Source organism: Mirounga angustirostris, unplaced genomic scaffold (genome assembly GCF_029215605.1).
Source record: "Mirounga angustirostris isolate CCGP_5_RB_7025 unplaced genomic scaffold, mMirAng1.0.hap1 SCAF_1, whole genome shotgun sequence".
Lineage (NCBI taxonomy): Eukaryota > Metazoa > Chordata > Mammalia > Carnivora > Phocidae > Mirounga > Mirounga angustirostris.
This window is the reverse complement of record NW_026991709.1, coordinates 211,303,377-211,329,769: the sequence shown is the minus strand read 5'-3', so window position 1 is coordinate 211,329,769 and position 26,393 is coordinate 211,303,377. Positions and strand designations below refer to the sequence as shown.

The window sequence follows — 26,393 nt, the reverse complement described above, 5'->3', positions numbered from 1 at the left end:
AGGACATACAAATGGCCAATAAGCACGTGAGATGTTCAATATCATAGGTCTTTAAGGAAATGCAAATCAAAATCTCAATGAGATACCATTTCATACCCACTAGAAAGGCCATAATAAAAAAAAAAAATTAACGGAAAATAACAAGCATCGAGGCGTTTTCACACAGCTGGTGGGAATATAAAACGGGGCAGCCGGGGGAGCAAACAGTGCAGCAGTTCCTCATCAAGATTAAAGACAGAATTACCACATGACCCAGCAATTCCACTCCTAGGTACACACCCAAAAGAAATCGAAACCGACTCCAACATGAACACGGACAAGGATGTCCACAGCAGCACGATGGGTAGTAGCGAATAAGTGGAAACGGCCCAAACGTCCACCGACAGATGAACGAATAAACAAATTATAGCCTAGTTCATCTTCACCGTTCACACATTCCGTATTTGTGAATTTGGCTACTCACTAAAATTTATTTATAAACCGACAGTCAACACTGTGACTCTCACATTCACTCACAGACACGCACGGAGGGGTGAAAACTCTGAGCCTCCCGGGTTGCTCCCAGCTGACTCCAAACAAGGTGACGCTCTGCGTTCCTGTCTCAGCTCTCGGGCTGTAAACAAGTGTCCTTCTTGTGGTATATCCAGGGCCATGGCTTTCACATTCCTGTGCTTTTTGCGGGTGATTTTATGGTCTGAAAGGCACCCCAGGCACGATGCTGAGGTGCTGTCGAGGCCTAAACCCAGGCCGGCTGGGAGGTGCCTTACAGAGAAAATACATTTGTCAGACAAGCTGGGTTCCGGCAGTTGGCGTGAGCTCAGCGTTAATGAAGCCACAGTGTACATTCAACAAGGTGTCTATAGACGGAAACACCCAGAACACATGGCTACAGACCCATCAGTCCATGAACTGCATGTGACCAGAGGCTCCCGGGAGCCCAGCCCTTGTTCCCCTCCCCTGACAACAGTGGCTCAGCTTCACTAATTCAGTGTTGGCGGGGACGTTACAGAACCTAACTCCTGAGGATAAGGAGAACGTTACCCAGTCATAAAAAGACACGGAGCACCGACACCGCTGCAAACATGAAGGAACCTTGCAACCACGACACTGAGCGAAAGAAGCCAGATGCAGAAGGACACAATTGTACCACTCCTTTCACAGGAAATGTCCGGAATAGGCAAACCCACAGAAGAGAAAGCAGATGAGAGGTTACCAGAAGATGGGGCTGGGGACAATGGGGAGATGAAAAGTTCTGACTTGAAAATGGTTAACTGCATGTAAATTTCACCTCGCTCAAAAAAGATTTTTTTGACAACTGTGGTACCCGAGAAAAACATTTGGGCTTTGTTCCTGGTTCCTGGCACAGATCTCCAAAACCCCTGGAGTGGCCTGAGTGACAGGGGCATCTTTGGTTGTCACGAGACAACCCTTGGTGGGGCCCTAGACAGGGGTGGCTGGCTGGGGCTGGTTGCCAGAAAGACCAAGCCTTGATGAGAAGCTTGGATCTCCCAGCCCCACCTCCCAAACTCCAGAGACGGGTGAGGGGCTGAAGGCTGAGTCAGTCACCAACCGCCAGTGATTTTAATCAGTCATGCCTACGTATTAAACCTCCATAAAACCCCTAAACAATGGGGTCTGGAGAACACCAGGCTGGTGAACACAGGAGGTGCTGGGGGGCGGTGTGCCCCGGGAGGGCATGGAAGCTCCAGACCCCCGCCCTGTACACGTCTTCCGGCTGGCTGTTCCTGAATGGCATCCCTCATAATAAAGTGGCAACAGTAAGTAAAATGTTTATCAGAGTTTTCTGAGCTGTTCTAGCAAATTATGTAACCTGTGAAGGGGGTCGTGGGAACTCGTCCATTAGAAGCCGGGGCTCGCAACTGGCACTGGAAGTGGGGGCAGTCCTCTGGGGCCGCGTCCTTAACCTGTGGGGCCTGTAGTAGTTCCCAGTAGACAGTGTCCAAATTGAATCTAACTGCAGGGCACCCAACCGAGCCTGCAGGGCACCCAACCGAGCCTGCAGGGTCGGAGCTGGAGAAGTGTTCTTAGAAAGGACACCTCTCGTTTGGGGTCAGAAGTGGTCTTAGTACAAATGCTCAACAATGCACATATATTACTTTTGTAGTAAGACAAAGCTCCCCCCTCTCCACTCCATTTTTTTTTTTCCTTCGGGGAGAGGAGTGCTTTATCTGTCAAACAGAATGTGGCCTCACATAAGTACTACGGCCAAACAACACGGAAGCAGGATTCCTTCAGTTCACAGACACCGCCATATTCAGGGTCAAGAGTGGCTAAAAACCCCTCAGGCTGACACAAGAAAATGTCCTATGCTTGAGAAAATGCCTGTTTTTGCTGTGAGCAGAGACCCTCCCCACTCACCAGAAAAGCCAAACGTCGTCTTTCTTCATCTCTGGAATGCTCACCTCCTCTGGGCCTGTGGAGGCTGCTTTCTAAGCTCACCTTTCTTCTGCAGATTAACCAACAGGAGAGGACTCACCTCAACAGCAACAGTAACAACACACTCTTACCAAATGCTGGTACCTGCTGGGCACTGGGCCAAGCGCTTTGCCTTTCTTTTTTTTTTAAGATTTTATTTATTTATTTGACAGAGACACAGCAAGAGAGGGAACACAAGCAGGGGGAGCGGCAGGCAGAGGGAGAAGCAGTCTTCCTGCTGAGCAGGGAGCCCAATGTGGGGCTCAATCCCAGGACCCTGGGATCATGACGCGAGCCGAAGGCAGACATTTAACGACTGAGCCACCCAGGCGTCCCACGCTTTGCCTTTCATCTCTCTGAATCTTCCTACCGGCCTTGAAAGGCAGGCACAACTAGGAGCCGCATCGTGTGGACAGAGAAAACTGAGGCCCAGGGAAGTAAGCTGTCTACTCACTTCCCCCTTCGCTTACTATCTCAAAGATCAACTCACCTAGAGCTGCAGAGTAACCAAATGCAGCCCTTGCCTACGTCAGGGTGGAAAAGCCATCAGCAGATCCACTCGCAATGACCCTATTCAAGCAGTACTCCAAGCCTGTAGAAGCTCCTTCTGTGGTGAACTCGTGCTTACTTCCCCACAACTGTCTGATCTCTACAAACCTTTGAAAGCAGGGACCCACATTCAGACAACTGCAACACACAATGCCTAAAACACTCTCCCTGTCACCCAGATGTAAGCAAACACCAGGATTTGTGAGCAGCGGACGCCGTGGGTCATCTTGTCTCGGGTATTTAGGCAACAGGTGTACGCACACAGTCACAGGCTCTGCTGGCCCAAATCCCAGCTCTGGCCGTGACTGCGTGGCCTTCACCAAGTGACTGGGTAACCAGGAGCTCCTTCATCCCCAGCCTGGGGAGATCACCTTCCTCCAGGCCTCGTCTGGAGGCTCAGTAGGTAGCTACTTAGCAGAGCACCTGGCCCGGTGCGCACACCCCACAGGACCTGTGACAGGACTTGTATCCCAGGCCCCTCCCACAGTGGGCCTCGCTTCCTGAGTTCTCCCAGTTCAGGGCCGCCCCCTAGAGCTCTAGGGGCAAAACCACCTCCAGGAACAGAGGTAGCCAGCGTGGGTCCTGAGCAAGAACATGCGGCAGTTCTGAGAACAGGCTCACAGGGGCACTCCTGCCCCAGGCACACGAGCCTTGGCAGGAATGGGTCAGACAAGTCTATGCCTAGGAACGCGACCTTCCTTTTCTTTTTTTTTAACAGAAAAAACAGCCACACACCAACCGGTTTCAAATGAAAACACAAGCCAAAATTTCAAAAACCTACAATACCTAAAAATGAAAGAATCGTAGTTAAGTAAATTCTGCCTCGAGAAACCAGATTCGAATAAAAACTCTTTAAATTGAACCAGAAGCCACCCTGGATGGCTGGACACACAGGGGCAGTGAGCTGCACACGTGCGCCCTCTAAAGGGGGCACCCGGAGAAGTGGTGGCATGCTGGGGCCTGGAAGAGGAGCTGGGACTAGAGGCTCAAGGAGCCCAGGGTCCTGCCCTGCCCTTGTGAGAGAGAAAGAGAGAGAGAGAGAGAGACACACACACACCTGCTTACTCCCAATAAGAAAGCCCAAGGATCCTGAAAGAGCACACAAGGATTCAGGACACCCTCAGAGGGGTTCTCTCTGCTTCCTCGATGCCCCAGTGGAAGTGAGGGTGCTGTGCCCAGGAGAGACACATCCTATGGCCAAAGGGTCACCAGGAATTCCCTTTGTTCCCCACCAGGGGCAGGACAGAAGGGTGGAACCTTGGGAACTCAGTATAGGAAGTCCGGATGCAAGGCTCAGGGGAGCAGTACAGGACACGGCAGGCAGATGCAGTGACCCATGGTGGAGACCTTTCCTGGGGCTCCTACGGGGGTGGGCAGGTTGCACCTGCTCCATCTGGGTTTTGTAACACCCGGGGCTTCTGCATGTGGCTGGCCTAGCTCTCCCCCACCGCAAAAGGCTGGGAAGGGGGTGCTGAATAAACAGAACCAACCATGGCCTGCCCCAACATCCTCCAACACGCAGCCGGCCCCACAAAGCCACCTGCCAAGCCAGGGGACTACAAAGGCCAGGCGCTCGATTCTCCCTCCAAGGGCTCCCTGGCTGCCCTCAGATACACGGTCTGACTGAGATTCCATAAACACAGGGTAACAACTCAGCCTGGAGGGACACTCCAGCATGCAGTTCTTACGCAGACCCAAACATAAAAAGGGGGAGGAGCAGCTCTTCTCTGGGACAAGTGTCCTTAATCACTGAAATGATCTGCCGCCGATCCGAGGTGAACCTCACGCAATCCCAAGTAGTGGACGTGCCAGAAGGGAGACAACACTGGGCCATCTTGGCTCTGTGCCAACGCGCTGTGCAAGCTGGAGCAGGAGATACCCTCTTTGGGCTTCAGAGTCCCCAGCAGCCTCGAGGGGCTTGGAGACATGGGGGCCTGGCTCCAGCTTCAAAGCCAGAAAAAATGCTTCTGTGGTGAACAACCCTAAGTGTCCATCGATGGATGAATGGATCAAGAAAATGTGGCCAGTGTGTGTGTGTATGTCCACACACACAGTGCAATACTGTTTGGGCTTTGAATTTGGGACTTGGGAAATCTCAACAGGCCTGGGATTTTTTTTTTTTTTTTTTTAAGATTTTATTTATTTATCTGAGAGAGAGAGAATGAGAGGGAGGAGGGTCAGAGGGAGAAGCAGACTCCCTGCCGAGCAGGGAGCCCGATGCGGGACTCGATCCCGGGACTCCAGGATCATGACCTGAGCCGAAGGCAGTCGCTTAACCGACTCAGCCACCCAGGCACCCCCAGGCTTGGGATTTTGAAGAAGAAAATCCTTCGTAGATGAACCTAGTGAAATTACACTAAGTGAAATAAGCCAGACAGAGAAAGACAAATACCACATAGTATCACTTATATGTGGAACCTAAAAAAATAAGAAAATCATAGAAACGGAGAGTAGAAAGTAGTTATTAGGAGGTGGGGGAAGTGGAGAGAGGTTGGTAAAAGAGTGCAAATGTTCAGTTGTAAGACGAATAAGGTCTGAGGATCTGTGTAACATGGGGACTACAGCTGATAATACTATCATTAATTGAAATTTGCTAAGAAAGTAGAACTTAAATGTTCTCAAAAAAAAAAAAAAGGGTGTGTAAGGTGATGGATGTGTTAGTTAACTCGATGGGGAAAATCCTCTCACAAATGTGTGGATCTGCCAAATCATCACGTGGTGCACTTTTTTTTTTTAAGATTTATTTATTTATTTATTTGACAGAGAAATAGAGAGCACAAGTAGGCAGAGTGGCAGGCAGAGGGAAAGGGAGAAGCAGGCTCTCTGCTGAGCAGGGAGCCCGATGCGGGGCTCGATCCCAGGACTCTGGGATCATGACCTGAGCCGAAGGCAGCCACTTAACCAACTGAGCCACCCAGGCGCCCCACATGGTGCACTTTAAATGTCTTATAATTTTGTCAATTACACCTCAATGAAGCTGAAAAAAGGAAAAAAAAAAAAAAAGCTTCTGTCCCCCGTAGTAATCGGTAACCCCAACTGAGCAGTCCTCATGGGCGCCCAGGGGCTCCTGCAGCTCCCAAGGAAGACCGAAAGCGGCCCACGAGCCTGGGCGGGACTTCCAGCAGCAGGCTCTGCAGGCCTGATGAGGGGTGGGGCAGTGAGGGCCGGAGCTGCTGCCTCCCTGTTGAACACTGAGCACCACCCGTCCTCCAGACGGTGAGCCCCTCAGAAGGCTCCATTCGGCTCATGGCCAAGAAGCTGGAACAGGGTCTGGATGGACCCCGAGCCCCCTCCCAGCTGCCAGAGCACCGTGCCTTCTCTGGGGGTACATGAAACCGAGCAGCATCCCCCGCCCGGTCGGAGAGGCCTAGGCAGCGACAACCACTAACAGAGGCTTCAGAAGCCACCACAGGAAAGGTGCCAGCTAAGGCGCAAGCACCAAGCACCCCTGCTTCTTGCCAACGTTTCGAGAGAAAACCTGGAGAGCAGCAAAGGTCCCTGGGCCAGGAGAAAGGGCCAAGAGCCAGCGCCACTGACGCAGCAAAGCACAGCCTCTGTGCGGGACTTCCTCCCCTGGCCTAAGCCCTAGGCTCCTGGCAGGCCCCTGGGGGGCACCGGGAAGCTGAGCGGGCACCGCACCACTGCCCAGTGGCTGCAAACCCAGCTCCCACCTGGTGTCAGGGACCAGACAGCACACAGGTCTCAGGAAACACGAAAGCCTTGCTGGCCTGGGAGGCCCCAGACTGCTTCTGAACCTCAAAGGAATGAATCTAGTTAACCCAGAGATGAGCTTTAAGTGGCCCCAGGACTCCCACAGCCCCTGCCCCTCAGAACACCGGTGCACATGAATACCGAGAGCTTTCTGCAGACGGACTCGGTCTCCCCAGCCATCAGCAGGCTGCTATCATCCTCCCCCACCACAGGCTGCCCCCAGGGAGCTGGGAGGCCAGCGACACCTGCCCTGAGACTCACCCCCGAATCCGTCCCCCCTCCACAGTCTCTGCCCCCTCCTCCACACTCCTGGAGCAGCGAGGCCTCCCTAGGTGGGACTCTGAAGACTGCCCTGCCGCCCGCTGCAGGGCCCAGCCCCAGCAGGGCAGTGTCTCCCCTGCATCTCCCCCCTCAGCCTTTGCCAAAGAGACATGGAGCCTTTGCCCGCGCAAGGGTGACCACTCCCCAGGCCTCTCAAGTCCTGATCCCCCAAAAGCCTCGGGATGACCCACGCTTCTGTGACCTGGGCCCAAGAAGGCCCACAGCCAACTCCCACTGAGTCATACCCGCCGAAGTGGCACTCGGCTCCCAGTGGGTCAGCACACCTGAGCACTGTTCCCCGATGCCCTTGATGCCTGGTGGTGTGTGGAACAGCCGGGGCTAAACAACAGACTCATTAGGCAAGCAGTGGCATCTGCTGGCCTCCCAGGGAGATCTCCTTCCGGAAGGAAGGCAGAGCTGCTTGCAGCCAGGCTAGCCGTGCGTGTGGAAAAGCACACCTCTGAGCCAGGAAACCTCACCATGGCCTCTTGGTGGCGCCTGTGAGAAGCAAAGGCAGGCTGCCAGGAAGCCTTTTTTTTTTAAGTTTACTTTTATTTTTTATTCTTATGCTAATCCCCATATATTACATCATTAGTTTTAGATGTAGTGTTCCATGATTCATTGTTTGTGCATAACACCCAGTGCTCCATGCAGAACGTGCCCTCCTCAATACCCATCACCAGGCTAACCCATCCTCCCACCCCCCTCCCCTCTAGAACCCTCAGTTTGTTTTTCAGAGTCCCATCATCTCTCATGGTTCGTCTACCCCTCCGAATGCCCCCGCTTCATTCTTCCCCTCCTGCTATCTTTTTTTTTTCTTAACATATATTGCATTATTTGTTTCAGAGGTACAGATCTGAGATTCAACAGTCTTGCACAATTCACAGCCAGGAAGGCTCTTTTTTTATCTTAATCACTGAGCTTTAAAAAAAAAAAAAAGAAGTGCTATGGTCTGAATGTGTCCCCCCCAAATTCCTATGTGGAGTCCTAGCCCCCGGAGGTGACGGAAGGAGGAGGTGGGATCTCAGAAGGTGATTAAGTCCTGGGGGTGGAGCCCTCACGAATGGGATGCTTGTTCTTATAAGAGACCCCACACATCACTGCCTCTTCCTCCACGTGGGGACACAGCAAGAAGTCTGTGACCCGGGAGAGGGCCCTCCCTGACCCAGTGGCCACCCTGATCATGGACTTCCAGCCAATAAATCTCTGTTGTTTATAAGCCACCCAGTCTGTGGTATTTAGTTACAGCAGCCCGGACGGAATAAAACAATATATGTAAATATACATATTCATTGTGTTTAAAAAACACACATGGAAGAAAATAAAACAAAAGCCCTTATAACCCTACCGCCCAAATTACCCTTTTAACATGTTGATGAACATAACCCCTTTTATCTGTGAATAATATACATAAACTCGTTTTCACTCAACAATTAACCACCCCCCCAGGTCATCGAAGGTTCTGTATAGATGGACCACAAACACATCGAACCACTCGCCTACCATCAGACGTTTACGTAACTTCTGCATCTTGGCCACTGCTCACGGCCGGCGACTAACACCCTAAGACCATCCATGGAATCTGGCCCTGTCGTGGCACGTCACTCCTGACTCAGGGCCCACACACACCTGCAGGGCAACTGAACGGGGATGTGGCCTGGCTGCTCCCCGAGAAGGCCACGTCCACGTGCACTCCCACCCACCGTCCCAGCAGGCCGGTTCCCCAGCCCCTGCCTTCGTGCGCCGGCGCGCTGTAACTCGGATGTCCGCTCCGAGGGACTCCAACACTCCACCCCGCAGGCAGCCCCAGCTCCACCTCCTCTTTTGTGAACGGTGAGTCCTTCTCGCTGCTATTCCAGGATCCTACCTTGTTTTTGAAGTACACCTCGATGGGCATGATGAAGCCAGCGTAACCCGACTCCTCCACTTTGTAAGGGGGCTCCTTGCACACTAAAAAGAAAGGGAAAATGCATCATCAGCTTCCTGCACGCTCGAAGGCCCAGCCGCCGCAGCGGTACGCTCGTGGGCCCTCTGCACTTTTCGGGGGCTCAGCCGGCCTCACGGGACTGCAGCCTTTCAGGAGGCCAGCTCCCCCTGGGAGTGTCGAATCCCTGGACTTTGAAGCATCACAGGGCGCAGAAGGAGCAGAGCAGGAGAAAGGTGACCCCGCCACGGAAGGAGGGCGGCAGAGAGGCACAGGAAGGGACATGAGACGAGCTAGGACAGAGGAGCCACTGCCAGCCACAGGCCGCGTGAGTTCAACCGAATCAGGGCAGTGAGGTGCCAGGCGCGGTGTGGCCCCAGCGGCCCCAGCAGGGAGGGCCATATCCACCACCTGCCGCTACTCACTCAAACACGCTAACAGAGGCCCAGCTGGGTGCCAGGGACACCGACACGGGGAGCAGGGAGATGGGAGATGGTGACGGTAGGTCTGCGCTGGGACTCCCCTGGGTTCCATTTTAGCACCTCACAAAGGCATTCCCAAATGACTTGTGAACCCCAGAGATGGGGGGGGGAAGCTGAAACTAAAAAGAACAGCAAAGTACAAGTAAAATGACCTCCAGCAACCACACCCTCCAGAATGAACCTCAATGTTTTGATAGGCATGCTGTCATGAAAATACCGTTCTCCCGCTTTTCAGAAAAATCAGAACAGTACAGGTCAGCTACCCTGGTCCTTCACCCCTCCCTCTCCAGAGGCAATCACTAGTGGGAGACAGGAAAACATCCTGCCAATCGTGAAAAACCACTATGCACATGTCTGCACCAGTCAGATAATTCTTAAGTGGGCCAGAAACTGCTGGAAAACAGTGCATGGAACATAATGAGAAGGAATCTTTAAAAATTAAAATGGTATAAGGTTTTTCTTGAAAAAAAAATCTTTTCAGTTCTCAAATATCTCATCCAATATCATATGTCAAATACCTCATGAATCTCATCTATCCCCCAAAAAATTGGCCAACAATAACTAGGGACCCTCAAAGGCAGGGCTAGCTGGAAAGCCTTGCATGGGACCCCAGCCTGCAAACCCCAGGGGAGCAGGGGACGGGCTTGTGGCTCAGGCTTCAGGAGCCCCTGCTGGCCTCACAGACCAGAGCGGGGATGAGCCACAGGCGGATGAGCCGGCCTTGGCTCCAGGAACCTCACCCACGGCTCCCTCCCTCCACCCCATCCCACCCTCCCATGCTGAAGACCCTTCTCCCTTCAAAGTCCAGCCGGAAGCTGGCTATCATCTCCCCAGCTGTGTGCTCGCTGGGCGCTCTAGGAGCCAGCCCCGTGCCCTGCCACAGGAGACACCTCCGGGGGGCAGGACCTTGCACACCGCCGGTATATGAGGCTTACTCAACTGGACTGACTTCCCCACCAGGCGTCGGCAGGGAGGGGGCTCCCAAAACAGCCCCAGGACATGCCACAGCACACAGCACAGCCTCTTGGGAGGCCAGCAGTGGCCCCGGCTGCCTCTGTTGAGCACCCCGAACACTGTCACCTGACATAAGGGTCTCCGCATAAATCATTTCTGCTGCCAAATGCAGCGGTGACAGCATCCATTCATTCGCTCTGCCACTGTCCACGTCTGGCAGTGTCGGGTGCTGGAGTGATGACAGAGGCCATGAGGACGCCTCTGGTCTGGCACCGCTTCCTCTGTGTCACCACCCTCAGTCTGATGCTCAGCCCACCTAGAAGGAGGGAGCAGCCCTGCCTCCAGGACAACAGGCTGGGTCAACAGGTAGTAAACCCACGTAACCCAGATGAGGTCAGCAGCATATTTCTGTTCCAGCCAGTCTCCTTCTGCTCCTCAGACATACTCCCACGGGGGCCGGATGGGAAGCTCAGACATAGCCAACCCCAAGCCACCTCCTTATGCCCCTCTTAAACCTGCACCTCCCCAGCACCCCACAGCTCAGGAGCCAGGCTGCCCACCACCCACCCAAGGACCCGAGGTCACCCCGACTCCTCCGTCTCCCAAGCTCACCTGTCACCGAGTGCTATCACGTCTACCTCCAAAACACTCTGGAATGCACCTACTGCCCCGGCGCCCCGTGCCTCTGCTCCAGCCCAGGCACCCTGCCTCTCGCATGTTACTGGCCAGCACCTCACTGGCTATTCTGTCTCAGGCTCACTCCTGGGCATCTTCAGCACGGGCAGCTGTAATGATCATTCTGAACTGTGAACCGGGCCGTGTCCCCTGATGGCTCCCCACTGCCCTCAGGACCAACTTCAAGTCCCTCAAGGGTGTTGCAAGGTGCTTTGTCATGGCCGGCCCCATCTCTTGCCAGCCTGGCCTCAGGTCCTAGATCCAACTACACTGACCCTCTCCCATCACAGATCCCTTTCTTCTGATGACCTCATCTTGAAATTGGGGGCTCCACTCCCTAACCAGAAGCCTACTGGTCAACAAAACCCACCCTGCCTTACAAAGAGCTCCCAGTAAGAGTTCCCACCTGTAGGAAAGAGCCCAAAGAAACAGGAATAATTCAGGGGTGCCGGGGTGGCTCAGTCGTTAAGCATCTGCCTTCAGCTCAGGTCATGATCCCAGGGTCCTGGGATTGAGCTCCGCATCGGGCTCCCCGCTTTGCAGGAAGCCTGCTTCTCTCTCTCCCACTCCCCCTGCTTGTGTTCCCTCTCTTGCTGTGTCTGTCAAATAAATAAATAAAATCTTAAAAAAAAAAAAAAAGAAACAGGAAAAATTCAGGGGCGCCTGGGTGGCTCAGATGGTTAAGCGTCTTGCCTTTAGCTCAGGTCATGATCCTGGGGTCCTGGGATCAAGCCCCACGTGGGGCTCCCTGCCCAGCGGGGAGCCTGATTCTCCCTCTTCCCCTGCCCCCTGCTCTGCTCTCTCTCTCTCTCAAATAAAATCTTAAAAAACAAAAAAAAAACAGGAATAATTTGGAGACCACATGAGAACTTGAGGAAAACAACAAATTAGAGCCAATGTCCTCAGATGCAACACATGCCCAACAAACAAAAACAAAATACTTTAAAAAGGATAATTAGAAAGTAGGAAAGGGCTCTTAGAAGTTAAAAATAGAGTACTTACAATTTTATAACTCAATGAAAAGACTAGAAAGTAAAGTGGAGGAAACCTCCCAGGATGCAGAACAAAAAGACGCATTTTTAAAGAGTGAGATGTAAAGAAACAGTTCAGATTAAACAAAGAGTAACAGTACCTAACATTTATAAAGCACCTACTGTGTGCCTAGCACTTTATACATATTAACACATTTAATCCTTAAGACAACCTTGTGAGACAGATACCGTTATTTCTGTTTTACATAGGAAAAGATTTAAACATACAGGAGTTAAGTAAGAAGCACCCCAGAAAGAAAAATGAGAAAATAAAAAGAAATTGTCAAAGAAGTAGAAGAAAACTTTTCAGAGTTAAAAATGAAGGACACCAAATGTCCAACATTAAGAACAACAAAAAAGACCCCAGAAACAATGCTATAAAAAATATCCTAAATGCTTCTAGAGAAAAGCAAGCAAACAAACAAAACAGGTCATCTGCAATAACATCAGAACCCAATAGCATCGGACTCCTCAGAAGAGGATGAAGCAGTATTTTAAAAGTTCTCAGTGATCACAAGTCTCAAACTAAAATATTATACCCAACCAAACTATCAGTCAAGTGTGAGAACAGATTAATGGCATTCTCCAATGCACTAGGAGTCAGAGTTTATTTCCCACATGCCTCTCTTCGAAATCGCTTAAGCAATTAGTCTCTTGGGACATTACTTTAGAAATTACTCCAGTAAAACAACAAGCCAAAACACAGGGTAATAAATAAATCCCCTCAGGAGAACAATAAAGTCCCAGGGTAGCGGCTAAAAAGGTGGCCTTGACAGCTGCCAGTCCTAATTAGAGAAGAAAGATAAAAAGAACCAGAATGAAATATCCAGGAGGGGAATAAAACTCCATCAAATGAAATGATTGAGAGGATGTGAAAAAAGTGAAGTTTTATGGGTATCAAAGAACAACACAAGGGAGAAAAAGGAGAGAAGCAAATTATTCAAAGTTACAGCCCAAACATGAGGCAAAGTAAACGGCAAAATTTTAATCAAGAATGACAGAAAGGACCCACCTGACCTTGACATGACCTTGAGCGTTCTCCTTTTGGGTGGCCCGGAGCTCAGAGGATGAATGAAATCCTGGCAACATGACCAGCCCAACAGGGAACAGAATCAACAGAACAGCTGGTTTCCAACTTCTAGAATTAATCCCTAATGTGGGAGCAGAAGTGTAGCCCCCAAAAGGAGGGGTGTAAGGCTCAAGGAAAGACAGGGGTGCTCAGGTCCTTCTCTTCCCAGGTGGAAAGTCAGAAAGCACGGACAAAAGTTGACAGGGCTGGGGAATCCATTTGTTCATTCAATAAATATTTAGTAAGCACCTACTGTATTCTTTCAGCACTGAGGTCACAGCAGCAAACTGCATATTAGCAAGACATACATCTCTCGGGGGAGGAGGGAAGATGGACAAGATAATAACATGTGTAATTTGTTAAGACGGGGCTAAAAAGGGAAAAAAAAACAAAAACAAACCAAAAAAAACCAGCAAAAGGCTACGAAGCATGTGGCATGTGGGTGGCTGAGCAAAGAAACCATGAGTTAGACCCAGCAGCCAGAGGTCTTCCTCCAAGGATGACGGGAGCCACTGTGGAGGATCCAAAAGGTGAGCTGGTTTGTCTCCTCATTCAAAGTCACAAAGACAACCACTGAAAACGAATCACTTACTTACAAAACTTGTTAGAGATGCTGGAGGAAGGGCTGGAATTTAGCATAGAACGGGTAAGTTAAAAACATTGTTTTAATTTGGAAAATCAGGAGGTAACAAATTTGCTTCTACTACTTTTAAGATGTTCGGGAATGGGGCGCCTGGGTGGCTCAGTCGTTGGGCGTCTGCCTTCGGCTCAGGTCATGATCCCAGGGTCCTGGGATCGAGCCCCGCATCGGGCTCCCTGCTCGGCGGTGAGCCTGCTTCTCCCTCTCCCACTCCCCCTGCTTGTGTTCCCTCTTTTGCTGTGTCTCTCTCTGTCAAATAAATAAATGAAATCTTTTTAAGATGTTCGGGAAGGAGAAATCCAGAAAGGGCTCGAGTGCCCCGGGGCAGCATGGCCAGTGTGAGACAGAAAGGAAAACTTCCCGTCCTGCACACTTCTGTTGGGTTTGTAGGAGCACGTACTTGATTGAAAAAATGCCTTTTAAGTAGATCATGTGTAATTTCAGAGAGCCCTGTGTGAAATTCACACTCTCTTTAACCTGATCCATGTCTCGCTGACAACTGGCCAGATGAGCGTGGTCGACACCGCCATGTTCACGATGTGATACATTTGGTGCTACTGCTCCCCGAGCTCGGGCATCTGTGCTCGCTGACAGACTTCACAAGCAGCACGCTTCAGCTACTGCTCACACCTCTGCCCCCAACTGATGCGTTCAGAGAGTGTGCCCCATCCCAACCCCATTTCCCAAGTACCTGGAACTCAGCAGGTGCTGCCTCCCTGCGACCACCGCGGGCTACTGGGCCTCTCTGAACCTCAGTGACCACATCTGCCTTGGGGGATTCTGGGAGGCCCCACGTGGCAGGGTTGTCACGAGCATGGCACAGAGCAAGTGCATGATAAACGCAGACTGCCCTTCGTGTCACTTCTGGTGCCCAGGGGGACACAAAGGTGAAATAAACAGCTTACAGGTGGATGGAAACATCCCACCGGGGCACCCCAGAGAGAAGGGGAGAAGACGGGGGAGGGCAACGGTGAAGAACTGGAGAGGAAGCTGCCTAAGGAGCTCGGAGGGCCCAGCCCAGGAGGACAGCACCGACAGCAAGCAGGAACATCCGAGGGAAGGGGCGTGCGGGTGCTGATAACAAGTGGGCGCTGCCCCAGGCCGGTGTGCAGACCCAGCTTTAAAGCACAGGCCGTGCAGCGAGCCCTCTTGAGCCTGCCTCCCAACGGTTAGGGCGCTGTGGGGAGACTGCATGGGGACCCCGAACGGGTAGAGAGCTTAGCAGGAAGTGCCCGGTAAGCACCATGGATTTATTCCTGAAGGTGCTTGATAGACATGTGCTGTTGTAGTAACCGAGCTGCTTTCCTCCAGGATGCTCAAGAAGAAAAGAAGGAAAAGGAGACCAGGCAAGGAGAAATGAGAGAAAGGAATAGCTGAAAGCCGATGGAAGAAACCAGAAGAAAAACAAATGGCTACCACACCGCTAGGAATCTCCAGTTGCCTTCCCTTGTGAACCACAACTTTCTGCATGTGTAACAGAAGTCATTTCCCCACTAGAGCACAAGCCACTTGCTGGCACAGGCCCAGGCCCCCAGGGGATCCCACGCCGTGCTCCTGCTTCAGCCTGAGGCCATCCACGCTTGCTCACGCTCAGCCCCCATGGGCCCCTGCACTTGGGGCAGAGGGCTCAGCAGCGGCTCTCCCCACCCTGCAGTACTTTTCCAGCAAAAAAGTCCTTCTCTCCTTTATCAACACATCCGTTCAAGAAATTATTTACTGGACCTCTGTGACTGACGTGCCACACTTCACCCGGGGAGACTCAATGATGAGAAGAGCAGACATGGCACCGGGCCCACAGAGCTAAGGAGACGGTCACCAACTTCAACCCAAATTCCCTAGGCAGTGTTCTCCGACCGCCCCCCCATAAGCTGGGTAAGTTCCCATCTCTCGGCCCCCTCAGACTACTGGGCCACAGGTAATCGAGATCTGTGCAGAATACATGAATGAGGCGTTTCCTTCTGCTCCACAAACAGCAGTCTGAGGGGTGGAGCAGGGAAGGAAGACACACAAAACGAGACAGCAGTGAATTGAGAACCCTTTATGCTTTTTGCCCCAAATATCACAAATTCTTAAAATGGCATCTCTCATCAAATGTAGGCCCAATAAGCAATTTCCTGATTACTCACCAGGTGGGACTAAGTCGCCCTTCCCACCCACTGGCCACTGGTTACATTCTCTGCATGCTTCTCAGAGCCCAGGTCTAAACAATGATACAAGACACAGTCACCACGTCCTTGGGGTTTTCCCTACAATGATCTCATGAGCTGAAGGAGAAGCAGAGAGGAGGGAGGAGGACCATCTTATTTTAAAGTCAGAAAGGGCCGCATCCTGTCTGGGTACCTTCCCTCCAGCATGGAGAGGGGTGCAAGCCAGAAGCTCAGAGTGTGGGCCCCGTTGCTCCCCAGGAGAGGGAGGAAACAAGCCTTTCAAGGAGTGATGACACATGGGTTATGTCACAACACTCGGTCCCTGCAGGGCTGCCCCACCAGGCTGGAGGCACTCACCACGCTTGGGCTTGGGGAAGCTGTCGTGCAGCCGGAAGACCACTTTCTCCACGAAGTGCTGGATTTCACATTGCTCAGGGCCACGGACAAACACCATCCAATCGTGGGTGAACCCCTCTGTGGTGGGCTTCTTGCGCAGTTGGGCGCGGTGTCCCAGCTCTAACTTGACCTGGACAGTGCACTGGAGGGAGAAAGACGCCGGCACGGGTCAGTGAAAAGCCCAGAGCAGGGGACCACAAGCCTTCCCACCCTATCATCTACAGAGCATGGTGAACGCTGGCCACGGGAAAAGACAAGACTCTTGAGCACTGCCCCGGGGTTCTCAACTCACAACGAGGGCACAAAGAGCCTTACGGTGGACGAGGCACCATGCGAGCTGCTTGGCAGGCCCACTGGAGGCCCTGCTGTTTCCTCCCGTCCTCATCCTCATCCACCATCTCAGCCAACCTCCCTGCTGTTCCTCCAACAAGCCCTGCTCATTCCTATCTCGGGGCCTCTGCACCTGCGGTTCCCCGTCTCAGGTGCTCTTTCCCTAGGCCTTCCCAAGGCTGGCTCCTTCCTATCACTGAAGTCTCGGCTTGAATGTCACCTCCCCTGGGAAGACCCCCTGGCCACGCAATCTGAAGGCACCCACCACCACCCCGGTCACTCTGTGTCACATCCTATGTTCTTAGCATCTGTCACTGCTGGAACTCATCGGCTCACAATCTGTTATTGGCCCTGCTCGGATGTCTGACTCTTGGGGGTGGCTCCTTGTCCTGAGCTGGAATCCTCACCAAGAGCTCTCGGAATACATCTCCCAGTGTGACCTACAGTGCAGTTCCTTCATTTCACAGATGAGGAAACCAAGAGCCCAGGACTGAGCTGCTAAGCAGCACACCGTCAGCTGGTAGGGAGCAGGGCCCGGATTCAAGCACAGGTGTGTCCCCCGAGGGCCTGCCCCCGGGGCCCCTCTGCCATCTTGCCTCCCTGGTCAAGTCACCCAAGCTCCTTGATGAAAGCGTGTTCCCTCTCCTCTGTCCCGTGGGATGCCTCTGGAGAACAGAGACCCTTGGGGTCACCTGAGTCCACACAACCACTGGCTTCCAGTTTTAAGGGCAGAATAGTGGTTCACAGTGCAAATGGAGGGGCCAGGATGAAGCCACCTGGGGGACGGGTCCCAGGTGGACCTGCAGCCCCGGCAGCCAGGCTCCCTTCCTTACGCACGTACGTGACTCTGTGCTTGAAATGTGAGGGAGCTCATGCCAGTTCCACTCCACTGAACACAAAGCCACAAAACGTTTACGCCTAGGTGGGCCAAAACCACCGACAGGGAACCCACTGTAAACATCCACTCTAGTCTGTAAGATCCTCCCCGGGCTTCTCATAGATACGGCCTGACACCTAGTATCAAATGCAAGAATGCCACAAAGAAAGCAGAGGCCAAGCGGACACTTGTTTCTAAGTGCTGAGACAGCCAAGAGCACGTTACTGGGTGGCGTGCAACCCACACTTACCCAGCAAAGCCCCCCCTCCGCCCCCGTGCCCCCTCCAGGGAACCACCCTCCCCGCCGCCCACCAGAGACCTCCTGCCCTGTACTTTGGAACCCCTTTCTCCCCAGCTGACCTTGCGTGTCCTCCTGCCTCTTCTATGATTCCCAGCCCCCGCTCCCCCAGGAGCTGACTGCCGCACCAGCGTCCTCCCTCCCTCCTCGCTCTCTCGGTCACTGCCAGGAAAGCAGGACAGACACAAATGATCGCTCTGCCGGTGCAGCTTTCCAGGGCTCGCCACTCCCTCAGAATAAAGTCCAAACGCCTCAGCACACCTCCTGCCTCCCGCCTCCCACCTGGGTGTTTCCTCAAGTCCAAGATGCTCGTTTTTCACTTTTTAAGCTTTTTGAAGTCAGAGTGTGTCTTGCCAACCACGTGTAGGTTTTACGTGTTGAGGTATGCGCATGGGTGTGCACACACAAAGACACGAGCCATCCCCAAGCTGGTGGCATGCCTTAGAGGCTCTGCGGTGGTCTGGGTACAGCACCCACTTCACCCCCCCCACCCCCTTGGCTGCTCACTGCTGCCTCCTCAGGGACCACATCTAGCTCATCCTTTACTTCCGTCTTGGAACCACCATATACGAGGCATCAATAATACAAGATAATTTAAACTAGAGAGGCTTCCTAGATCAGCAAATTCTAAGTGGTGATTTCCAAGAGGGAAGGGCCAATAAGGACACTGATAAGGACAGGGGAGTCCCAGTGTATGGAAGAGCTGCTGGGAGGCTCTGTGCACTTAGCGAGCCAACTGTAAACCACAGAGTAGGAGGTCCCCCAGCACGGGATCGCAGTCACTGTTGGGCTCCACGGGGAAAAGAGCAGGGGCTTGCTGGGTCCGGGGCCACTGGAAGGCCGGGTGGGGGTTGGAATGGAGCATTTAGATTCCCCACAGCAGAACTGACAGCCAATTGTAAGCAGATGATGGATGCAAGGAAACAGTATCTGAGTAAAAATTCCCCGGCAATTGTGTACAGTTTAGGCTGAAGGCAGAAAAGGACAGACAGACAAACAACAAGCCCGCTAGGAGGCAACCAAAGGGAGGGGCTGGGAAAGGAGATTTAGCCGAGTCTGAAATGGGAGAACTGGCAGGACTTAAGAGTGGATGGAGGGGCGCCTGAGTGGCTCAGTCCGTAGAGCATGCAGCTCTTGATCTCAGAGCCGTGAGTTCAAGCTCCCCCCTTAAGAAAAAGAAAAAGACCGGACAGAAGAGAGACAAGGAAGCTCAAGCCCAAGACCCAGGACACTGGGATGCTGTCGATGCCATGTGGTGGCGGGGTATGGGGAGGGGGACAGGCAATGGGATACTCAGGGGGGAAACACCACACAAAAAGCTAGAGACGAGGGAGCAAACGTCTGGATAAACATGTAATGCTCAAATCAACCCAAGCATCCATGTGCAGAGCACGGCACATGGTCCACGTTCAACATAAATGAGCCCGACCAGTACTTACATTACCCAGAGTGGACCGGAACCCCCAGATGCCCTTACACACAGGACAGAAACTCTGCCTTCACACTGAGAAATCGGGAGATGTTCCCTGGACCGCTGGGAGGGTTACAGGTGAACTAACTACATATGATCATAACCATACGCCGGCAGACGACTCTGACTTTTGGTTCTTGGGCGTTAACTCACACGTCCTGAGAGGTCTCCTCAGAGTGGGCTATTCACCAAGCCGGCTGCCTTCTCAGCAGTTCTGATTAGCTGGGGCTCCTACCCAGGGCACACCAGGGGCAGGGCAGTGATTGTGAAAGAATGGAAGACCACAGTTCCATCGGAGAAGGAGAGAACGAAGCGCCAAGAAACTGTCCCAGAGGCCAAAGTAAACAGGAAGGTTGTGAAGCAGCGCTGGGTGATCTCTGCAGCTGGCAGACCATGCCCAAAGCTCTGCCCGGGCAGCATCTATGCCCCCGGGGCTGGCGCCAACTCAGCCTGGACACCCCCCCGCCACCGCCTTGAGGGGCCTTAGACAGCGTATGCTGGTGCCCTACCAAGAGGAATGCCCCCCCACCAAATGCTGGAATCTTTCAAGAAATAAAGAGTCACACGGATTCTGAGCCCACTGTCTTAGAAAAGAAATCACTAATTCAGTAAGACAGTCAAGCTACTTGAGCTGGAGACAGGCAAAAAACTGAGCCCTCCGCAGCTACTCTGACTTGTCAAGTCATGATAATTTATTAGCACAACTAAGCCAATTCCACCTTCAAGGGTTCTGCCCCCCTCCTGCCTTAATCCACCTGGACTCCTTCCCCATGCAGCAGAACCAAAGAACTGAAGTGAATCAGTTAGCTCTTTCTCCAGGAAGGGTGCCTGGCTTTATAAAGAGGTTAACTGCCAGTTAGTTAAGCTCTCAACTGTCTCGGAAGGAATGCATCTCACTTGTCCTGCCTGCTGCTTGGAGGCACTCTGCTCAACCTCCAAGTGGGTGGCTGGAAGTAGCCCCAGGGACCCAGCCTCAGTGCCTCAGTGATATCCCAGAACCCTGGGAACCACTTTGCCACCCACTCCCCCCACAAAACCTGGGAACAAAGAGGGAACATTCCACACCTGCCCCGGGAAGAGTTCACTATTTTACTTCTGGGATATCATCTGGAAGACCCTCAAATGGAGATGGAGCAGCTCCAGGGCTCTGAGGGTAATCGGAGACAGTTAGGCTTGGGCTGAGGGCCTTTAGCCATGCACTGCTCTCTCCAGATCAACTGGAACCCAAGGGTGGTAATCCTAAGTCCTGCAAGCCAGGCAAATAGACCCTGGAGGGCACTTCTTCACTGAACAGTAGAGATCCCCCCAAATGTGGACTCATAATGAGCCAGCCTCCTTCCAACAGCTCCGCTGCCTCTAAGGCCTTTCCTCATCGGATTCTTCCCGTGTCCCATGAACCCTGCCCTCGGCCTGGGCCCCCAAAGGCAGGTCTTTAACAACGAGTTTATCTGTCGGCCTGGGCCCCCAAAGGCAGGTCTTTAACAACGAGTTTATCTGTAAGAGTTCCCCTGATTTCCTCGTGGGAATTCTCTTCAACAGATGCCCTTTCCCCTAGGAATTCATACTTTACCAAGTGGTATAATTATGCCTGGAGTTTGGCTACCGTATCCAATTCCCTCAGATACAACAATTCCCTCCCCTCCCAGGAGGAGACAACATCGAAGAGCCTTTTCCCCTCATCGGCCTAGATTGACCGTGCCAAGTCCAACTGGGTCTGGCACGGCTGCTGGCAACATGGTCCACACGTACAGAAGTGGGAGAAGGTGCTGGTCCCACAGAGCGATATCAACACAATACCAAATAAAACACTCTTTGCAGAACTTTCTCCCCGCCAGACCCAGCTGGAGGCTCTCAAGAGCAGTCACTGGATCAGAACATGAGAAAGATGGGAACATGATGGATATCCCTCAGTGACAATCCTCTCAAGCAAAAGACTGCCCACCCAGAGGTGGGGACAGAGCCAAGGGACCTCTCACAACCCCTGCACGAGGCCTTGGTCTTCTAACCAGTGACACACTGGGGGGGGGGGGGGGTGGCCAGCACCTGTGCTCTCCGTCTGGCCTCGTCCCTTTGGCCCAGGGCATAAGGTTAATGACAAAGGGACAAGAAGAGGCTCGGCGAATGTCTCCCTGGAAACTAAGGGTAAGTGTGCAGACCATGAGGAGATGCGATGACACCCCCAATCCTTAGTTTGCAGGTTCCTGGGAAGACTGACCCTTACCAGCTGGCCAGGAGGGCTTGGACAGGGTTTATACTACATACGTGTATTGACATTCATGCCCACAGACATGGAGATGGTGTGCCGGCTATCACCAAAGTTCTCCAGGAAGCAGCACTGGGAGATTTCTGAAGGAGCACAACCCTAATCAAGGCATCGGTCTGCATGCCAGGTGGGCCTGGTTACAAAGTGACTGATTCCTAGTTACTTTTATTCAACCAACAAAGCTAAGTGCAAAACTTTGAGTTAGAAACTATGATGGATACAGGGAGCCTGGGTGGCTCAGTCTGTTCAGTGCCTGACTCTTGATTTCGGCTTAGATCACGATCTCAGGGTCACAGGACCGAGCCCCGCATCAGGCTCCATGCTCAGTGGGGAGTCTGCTTGAGATTCTCTTTCCCTCTGCCCCTCCCCACCAGTTCACTCACTCTCATGCTCTCTCTCTCTAAATAAGTAAGTCTTTAAAAAAAAAAAAAAAAGGAAAGAAAGGAACTATGATGGTTATAAAGGTGAAGAGGATTCTGGTTCCTACCTCAAGTACTATACAACATAGTAACTTTAGGACAAACCACTCAGCAGGTCAACTCTCCAGTGATGGTCTCAGAGCTGGGTGGGGGAGAACCCCATCACCCTGAAGTTAGTGCTCTGTGCAAGTCTGAGCCTTTCTCCCCAAGGTTTGGGAAAAGGACACAGTTCCCTAAGAATCCCACCTGGTCCTGACTCCTCTCGGGACCCTCCTGAGCCTCCATTTCCATATCTGTAAACTGGGCCATCGCTGTCAGAAACAAACCTCCTCTTCTGGAACAACAGAGGATGGTCAACAGCAGTGGGATCTCACACTTGGACTTGGGGGAATCAGCAAGTATCATTTCAACTGTGTGATTCAATGGGTCGGCCGCCTACCTCAGGTGCCAGGCCCAGGGCTTCTGTGAAGGGAAGACTCCCTGGTCCTTCAGAGAACAGGACCATCCAGATGCTGACACCACCCCTGGATCCCTAGGCCACCCCTGTGCCCAGAGACACTGTCCCCATTCTCCTTCCTCCATGTTCTCACCATCTGCTCCATCTTCACCCATGCCATCCTTCCACACCACCCATGCCTCCTGGGCATGACCCCCCAAAATATAAAACCCACAACGGACCTGTGAGTCTGGACTGGGGGTTGGGTTAGATGGGTTAAAGTCAGGGCAAAGGTAACCAGAAAGACTTTTCCTGGCCATGGGGTAAGGATTTCAATGCTAAGTTGGGAGCCCAGAGCAAAATGCAGAATCCCCCTTCTTAGCTGAGCCTGAAAGTTCTAGAGACTAAGGCAGAAAGGTAAAGAGAATCAAACCTTCCCAAAGCAAGAGGGGCAAGGGGCCCTTAGGGAAAAGTCCTGTTGTTTCCCATCAGGCTGAGCCATTTACAGGTTTGGGGCAACTCAAGGGAGAAAGGGAAAGCCGAGATTCTAGTGAGTTCAAAGTGTTTTCCAGGCACCAAAGTCATTCCTGAACACGTACAGCCAACTCACTCACTTGGGTAAAGGACACATTCTCTCCTGTCTTCCCAGGAACTGCCATCTCTGTAAGAAAGGGACAGAGCTCCTGGCCTCTCCCACACGGGCAGAGATGCAGCCAGGAATAGAGAATCAGACTATAGAATGCCACATACTTTCCTCTGGGGTCAGTTTCACTCGCAAATACTTCTGTAAGGATCTAGACTAGCACTGCCCCATGGAACTTTCTGCCACGACGGTACTGTTGTCTCTCTGAGCTGCCCATTAAGGTGGCCAGCAGCCCAGTAGTGGTGGTTAATGGGCACTTAAACTGGGGCTGATGCCACTGAGAAACGGCCTTTTTCACTCTGGTGCATGTGAATGTAAACAGTCACAGGTGCTAGCGGCCGCACACGGGGCAATGGAGAGCTCACTCTCCCAGCCCAAGTGTGATCACCAGTCCACTCAAGCAAGACGGTTCTCTCCCTCTGTCACGGCCAAGAATGCCACCTATCCCCACCATTCCACTTACATAAATGACAGCAACCCATATGGCCAGGTCCTGGCAAATCACAGGGGAATGGACACATTTGGGCTGAAGATACCTCCCTGGGGGCCTAGCAGGTGGGGTGACAGGAGGGAGCCACATTCTATGCCTGCATGGTACCCAACAAGACTTTCCCACAGAGGGGGGGGGCGCTTCACTGAGCGTGGACACTGAAGGTATATTCTCTTTTGTTTTTTAACTCAGTGCAGGCTGGAGGCAACAAGCTCTGTCCCTTCAAGAGGAGTGAACTCACACCACGCTACAGAAATCCACCATAGAACAGCTATAAACTCTACCCCACCTCTCAAGAGAAAGGCCACAATGATCCTGTACCACCACAGGTGACCGGGATGGGCAAGGGGAGGTCTCCTGCCCACGCGCCCCTGAGACCTCACAGCCACACAGCGCCTTACCAGACAGAGCCGCCTCAGTGGCGCCAGCAGCCAGGGACGCCCCAACCTGCCCTCACTAACTGTGGATTTCAGCTGCCACCCCCATAGCCCCACACCACCGCCCTTCCTGGCCTCGCGCCCCTGGAAGCCAGGGGCAGGGGGCAAGGATGAAGAAATAAATGACCCCATGTTGGGGACCACAACAGTCCTGGGCTTGAGAGAGGAAGGGGCATGGGTACTGAAGAGGAGACCGTGCAGAGCTGGTGAAAGCGGGACCAGGGCCTGAAAGGCCTCAGGTTTACTTAAGCTGACAGACTCCGGGTTTCCAGACGGAGGGAAAGGGGCCATAGGGAGAGTTTATGGAGGTTGGGGAACCACCCTGAGTTTGGAGCAAGGCCCTAAGATGCTGGGGAAGGCAGGGATACAGGGTGTGCTGGGGGGAGAGGACAGTGGCTGAAAGCCAAAACGTCAGGCTGGGGGATGTTGGGAGGAAGTGGGAGACCCCGAATGCAAGGAGAGAGGTACAGGGGGGCTGGGGAAACTGCAGGTCTGCAAAGGGAAGCCAGCTGAGGGTGAAAGAGGCAGACAGATCGGGACTGGGGGAAAATGTGGGGAAGTGTAAATCAGGGCTACAGGGGCAAAGAGGACCCAAGCTGAGGAAAGTGAGGTATCTGGTGTCTGAAGGGCTTAGGGGCTCCAGGTCAGAGCATAAAATGCCCCTGGGCCTGGTCTGAGAGAAAGATCTGAAGGTTAAAGGGAGCCCTTCAGGCACCAGGGGCCGAGGGACTGACCAGGGCCTGAAACCAGAGGGAGCTGAGGAAGCAAGGGGCGGGGAGGTCCAAAGTGCCTGAGGAAGCAAGCCCAAGTCCAAAGTGGGGATGAGGGGGTGAGCTCAACGCAGGTCTGGGTCCTTGTGGGAAAAACCCAGGCCCCAGCCAGAGTTCAAGGGTACATGGTCACCTAGGCTAAGGCAGGGGCAAGATCAAGGGGGAGAGAAGGCTAGGTCCTGGAAGAGAATGAGGGGTAAGAAGGCTTAGGATAGGCCTAGGTTCGAGGAAACGGGAGGCTGCACCAAGGTCCCAGCGATTCTGGGGGGGCTGGGGGTGGGGAGGCTGGCGGGGGCAAGAGGGGGGACTCAAACCCCAGCAACTGGTTTAAGCAAAAAGCAGCAGCAGGCTGCGGGCTCACTTCGTTTGAGGGGACTCTGGGCCAAGGGTCCGGAGAGAGGAGACAGGCCCTAGATCCAAAGAAGGGTGGTAGAGCCCAGACCTGACAAATCTGAAGGGTCCCAGGGGCAGCTGTGGGGCTCTCTGGACTGGGCTGGAGTTGCCAGGGGTGCCTGCGGGGACTCTGGAGTGGGCTGGGGTCCAAGGGGTTCTGGGCCGCACTGGGGTCCCAAAGGGCATCGCAGGGGTTTCTAGGCCACCTGTGGGGGCTCTAGGCTGGGTCAGGGGCCCGAGGAGCGTCCCAGAGGGTGCTGGGCTGGACTGGAGTCTCAGGGGGAGTCCCAGGGGAGTCTGAGCCGCCCGTGGAGACTCTGGCCTGGGCCAGGGTCCCGAGGGGTGTCCCAGAAGGCTCTGGGCTGGACTGGGATCGCAAGGGGCATCCCGGGGGGTCTGGGCCGGGCTGCGGTTCCGGGGGGCGTCTCGGGGGGCTCTGCGCCGGGCCAGGCCGGGGTCCCCAGAGAAGTCCGGGGCGCTCTGGCCGGGCCGGGGTCGCGGATGGGGGAGGGGCGCCCCCGCCCCACATAAAGGCCGGGGGAGCGGCGGGCGAGCACAAAGCGGGGCGGGCGGGAGCTGAGCGTGGGCGGGGAGGCCGGACCCAGGAGGGCCCGGCGGGCGGGTCGTGGGAGGGAGGGAGGGGACCGGGCGGGCGGCGGGCTGCGCTGGGGCGGCGCGGCCGCTCCTCACCTGATTGTCCATGGCTGGCGCCCCGCCCCGCCCCCGGGCCCCGCGTCGCTCGCCGCCGCCGCCGCTCAGCGCCGCCCCGCCGCCCTCATTGTCTGTCAGGCGCCGCCACCGCCGCCGCTCCCGGCTGCCCGCCCGCCCGCCAGCCCCGCGGAACCGGAAACCACCGCCAGCCCGGGTCGCGCACCGACCGCGGGCCCCCGCCGCCGACTCTGGCCTGCCGCCCCGACTGACGGCCGCCTGGGCTAATCTGCAGCACGGACGGCCGCTCCTGGGGCGGGACTTCCTGCCTGGCGGGGGCCTGCCGGGCTGCGGTCGGAGGGACGAAGCCCCCAGCCAATGGGAAGCCCGAACCGGAGAGGCGGTGGGAGGGAGGGAGGGAGGCGCGAGGCGAGCCCCGCGGAGGAGAGCGCGAGGTGTGCGCCGCACGTGGAGGGGGGCGGGGGCGGGACGGGCGTGCCGCGCCTGCGCACTGCGGCCCGCAGGGGGCGCTGCCTCGTGGCCGGAGCTCCCCGGGGCCTGAGCCTAACCTGGTCCAGATGAG

At 54.0% G+C, this 26,393-nt stretch overlaps 1 protein-coding gene across 4 annotated transcripts in view; it reads right to left on the bottom strand.

The window, feature by feature from the left end:
• Window positions 1-26,012, bottom strand: part of MLLT1 (MLLT1 super elongation complex subunit) — a 66,928-nt gene extending 40,916 nt beyond the window's left edge. For 2 of the 4 annotated variants that reach the window (XM_064572465.1, XM_064572482.1), the window contains exons 1-3: window positions 23,044-23,103; window positions 16,297-16,477; window positions 8,885-8,967 (exon numbers count right to left, since the gene is read on the bottom strand). In XM_064572465.1, the coding sequence (XP_064428535.1) occupies window positions 8,885-8,967; window positions 16,297-16,477; window positions 23,044-23,088 (309 nt within the window). In that variant the 5' untranslated portion in view covers window positions 23,089-23,103. Of the gene's footprint in view, window positions 1-8,884; window positions 8,968-9,366; window positions 9,543-16,296; window positions 16,478-23,043; window positions 23,104-25,852 lie in introns of those variants that run through there. The other 2 variants (XM_045863203.3, XM_064572477.1) reach the window with 2 other exon arrangements.
• Window positions 26,013-26,393: the final 381 nt, after the last annotated feature.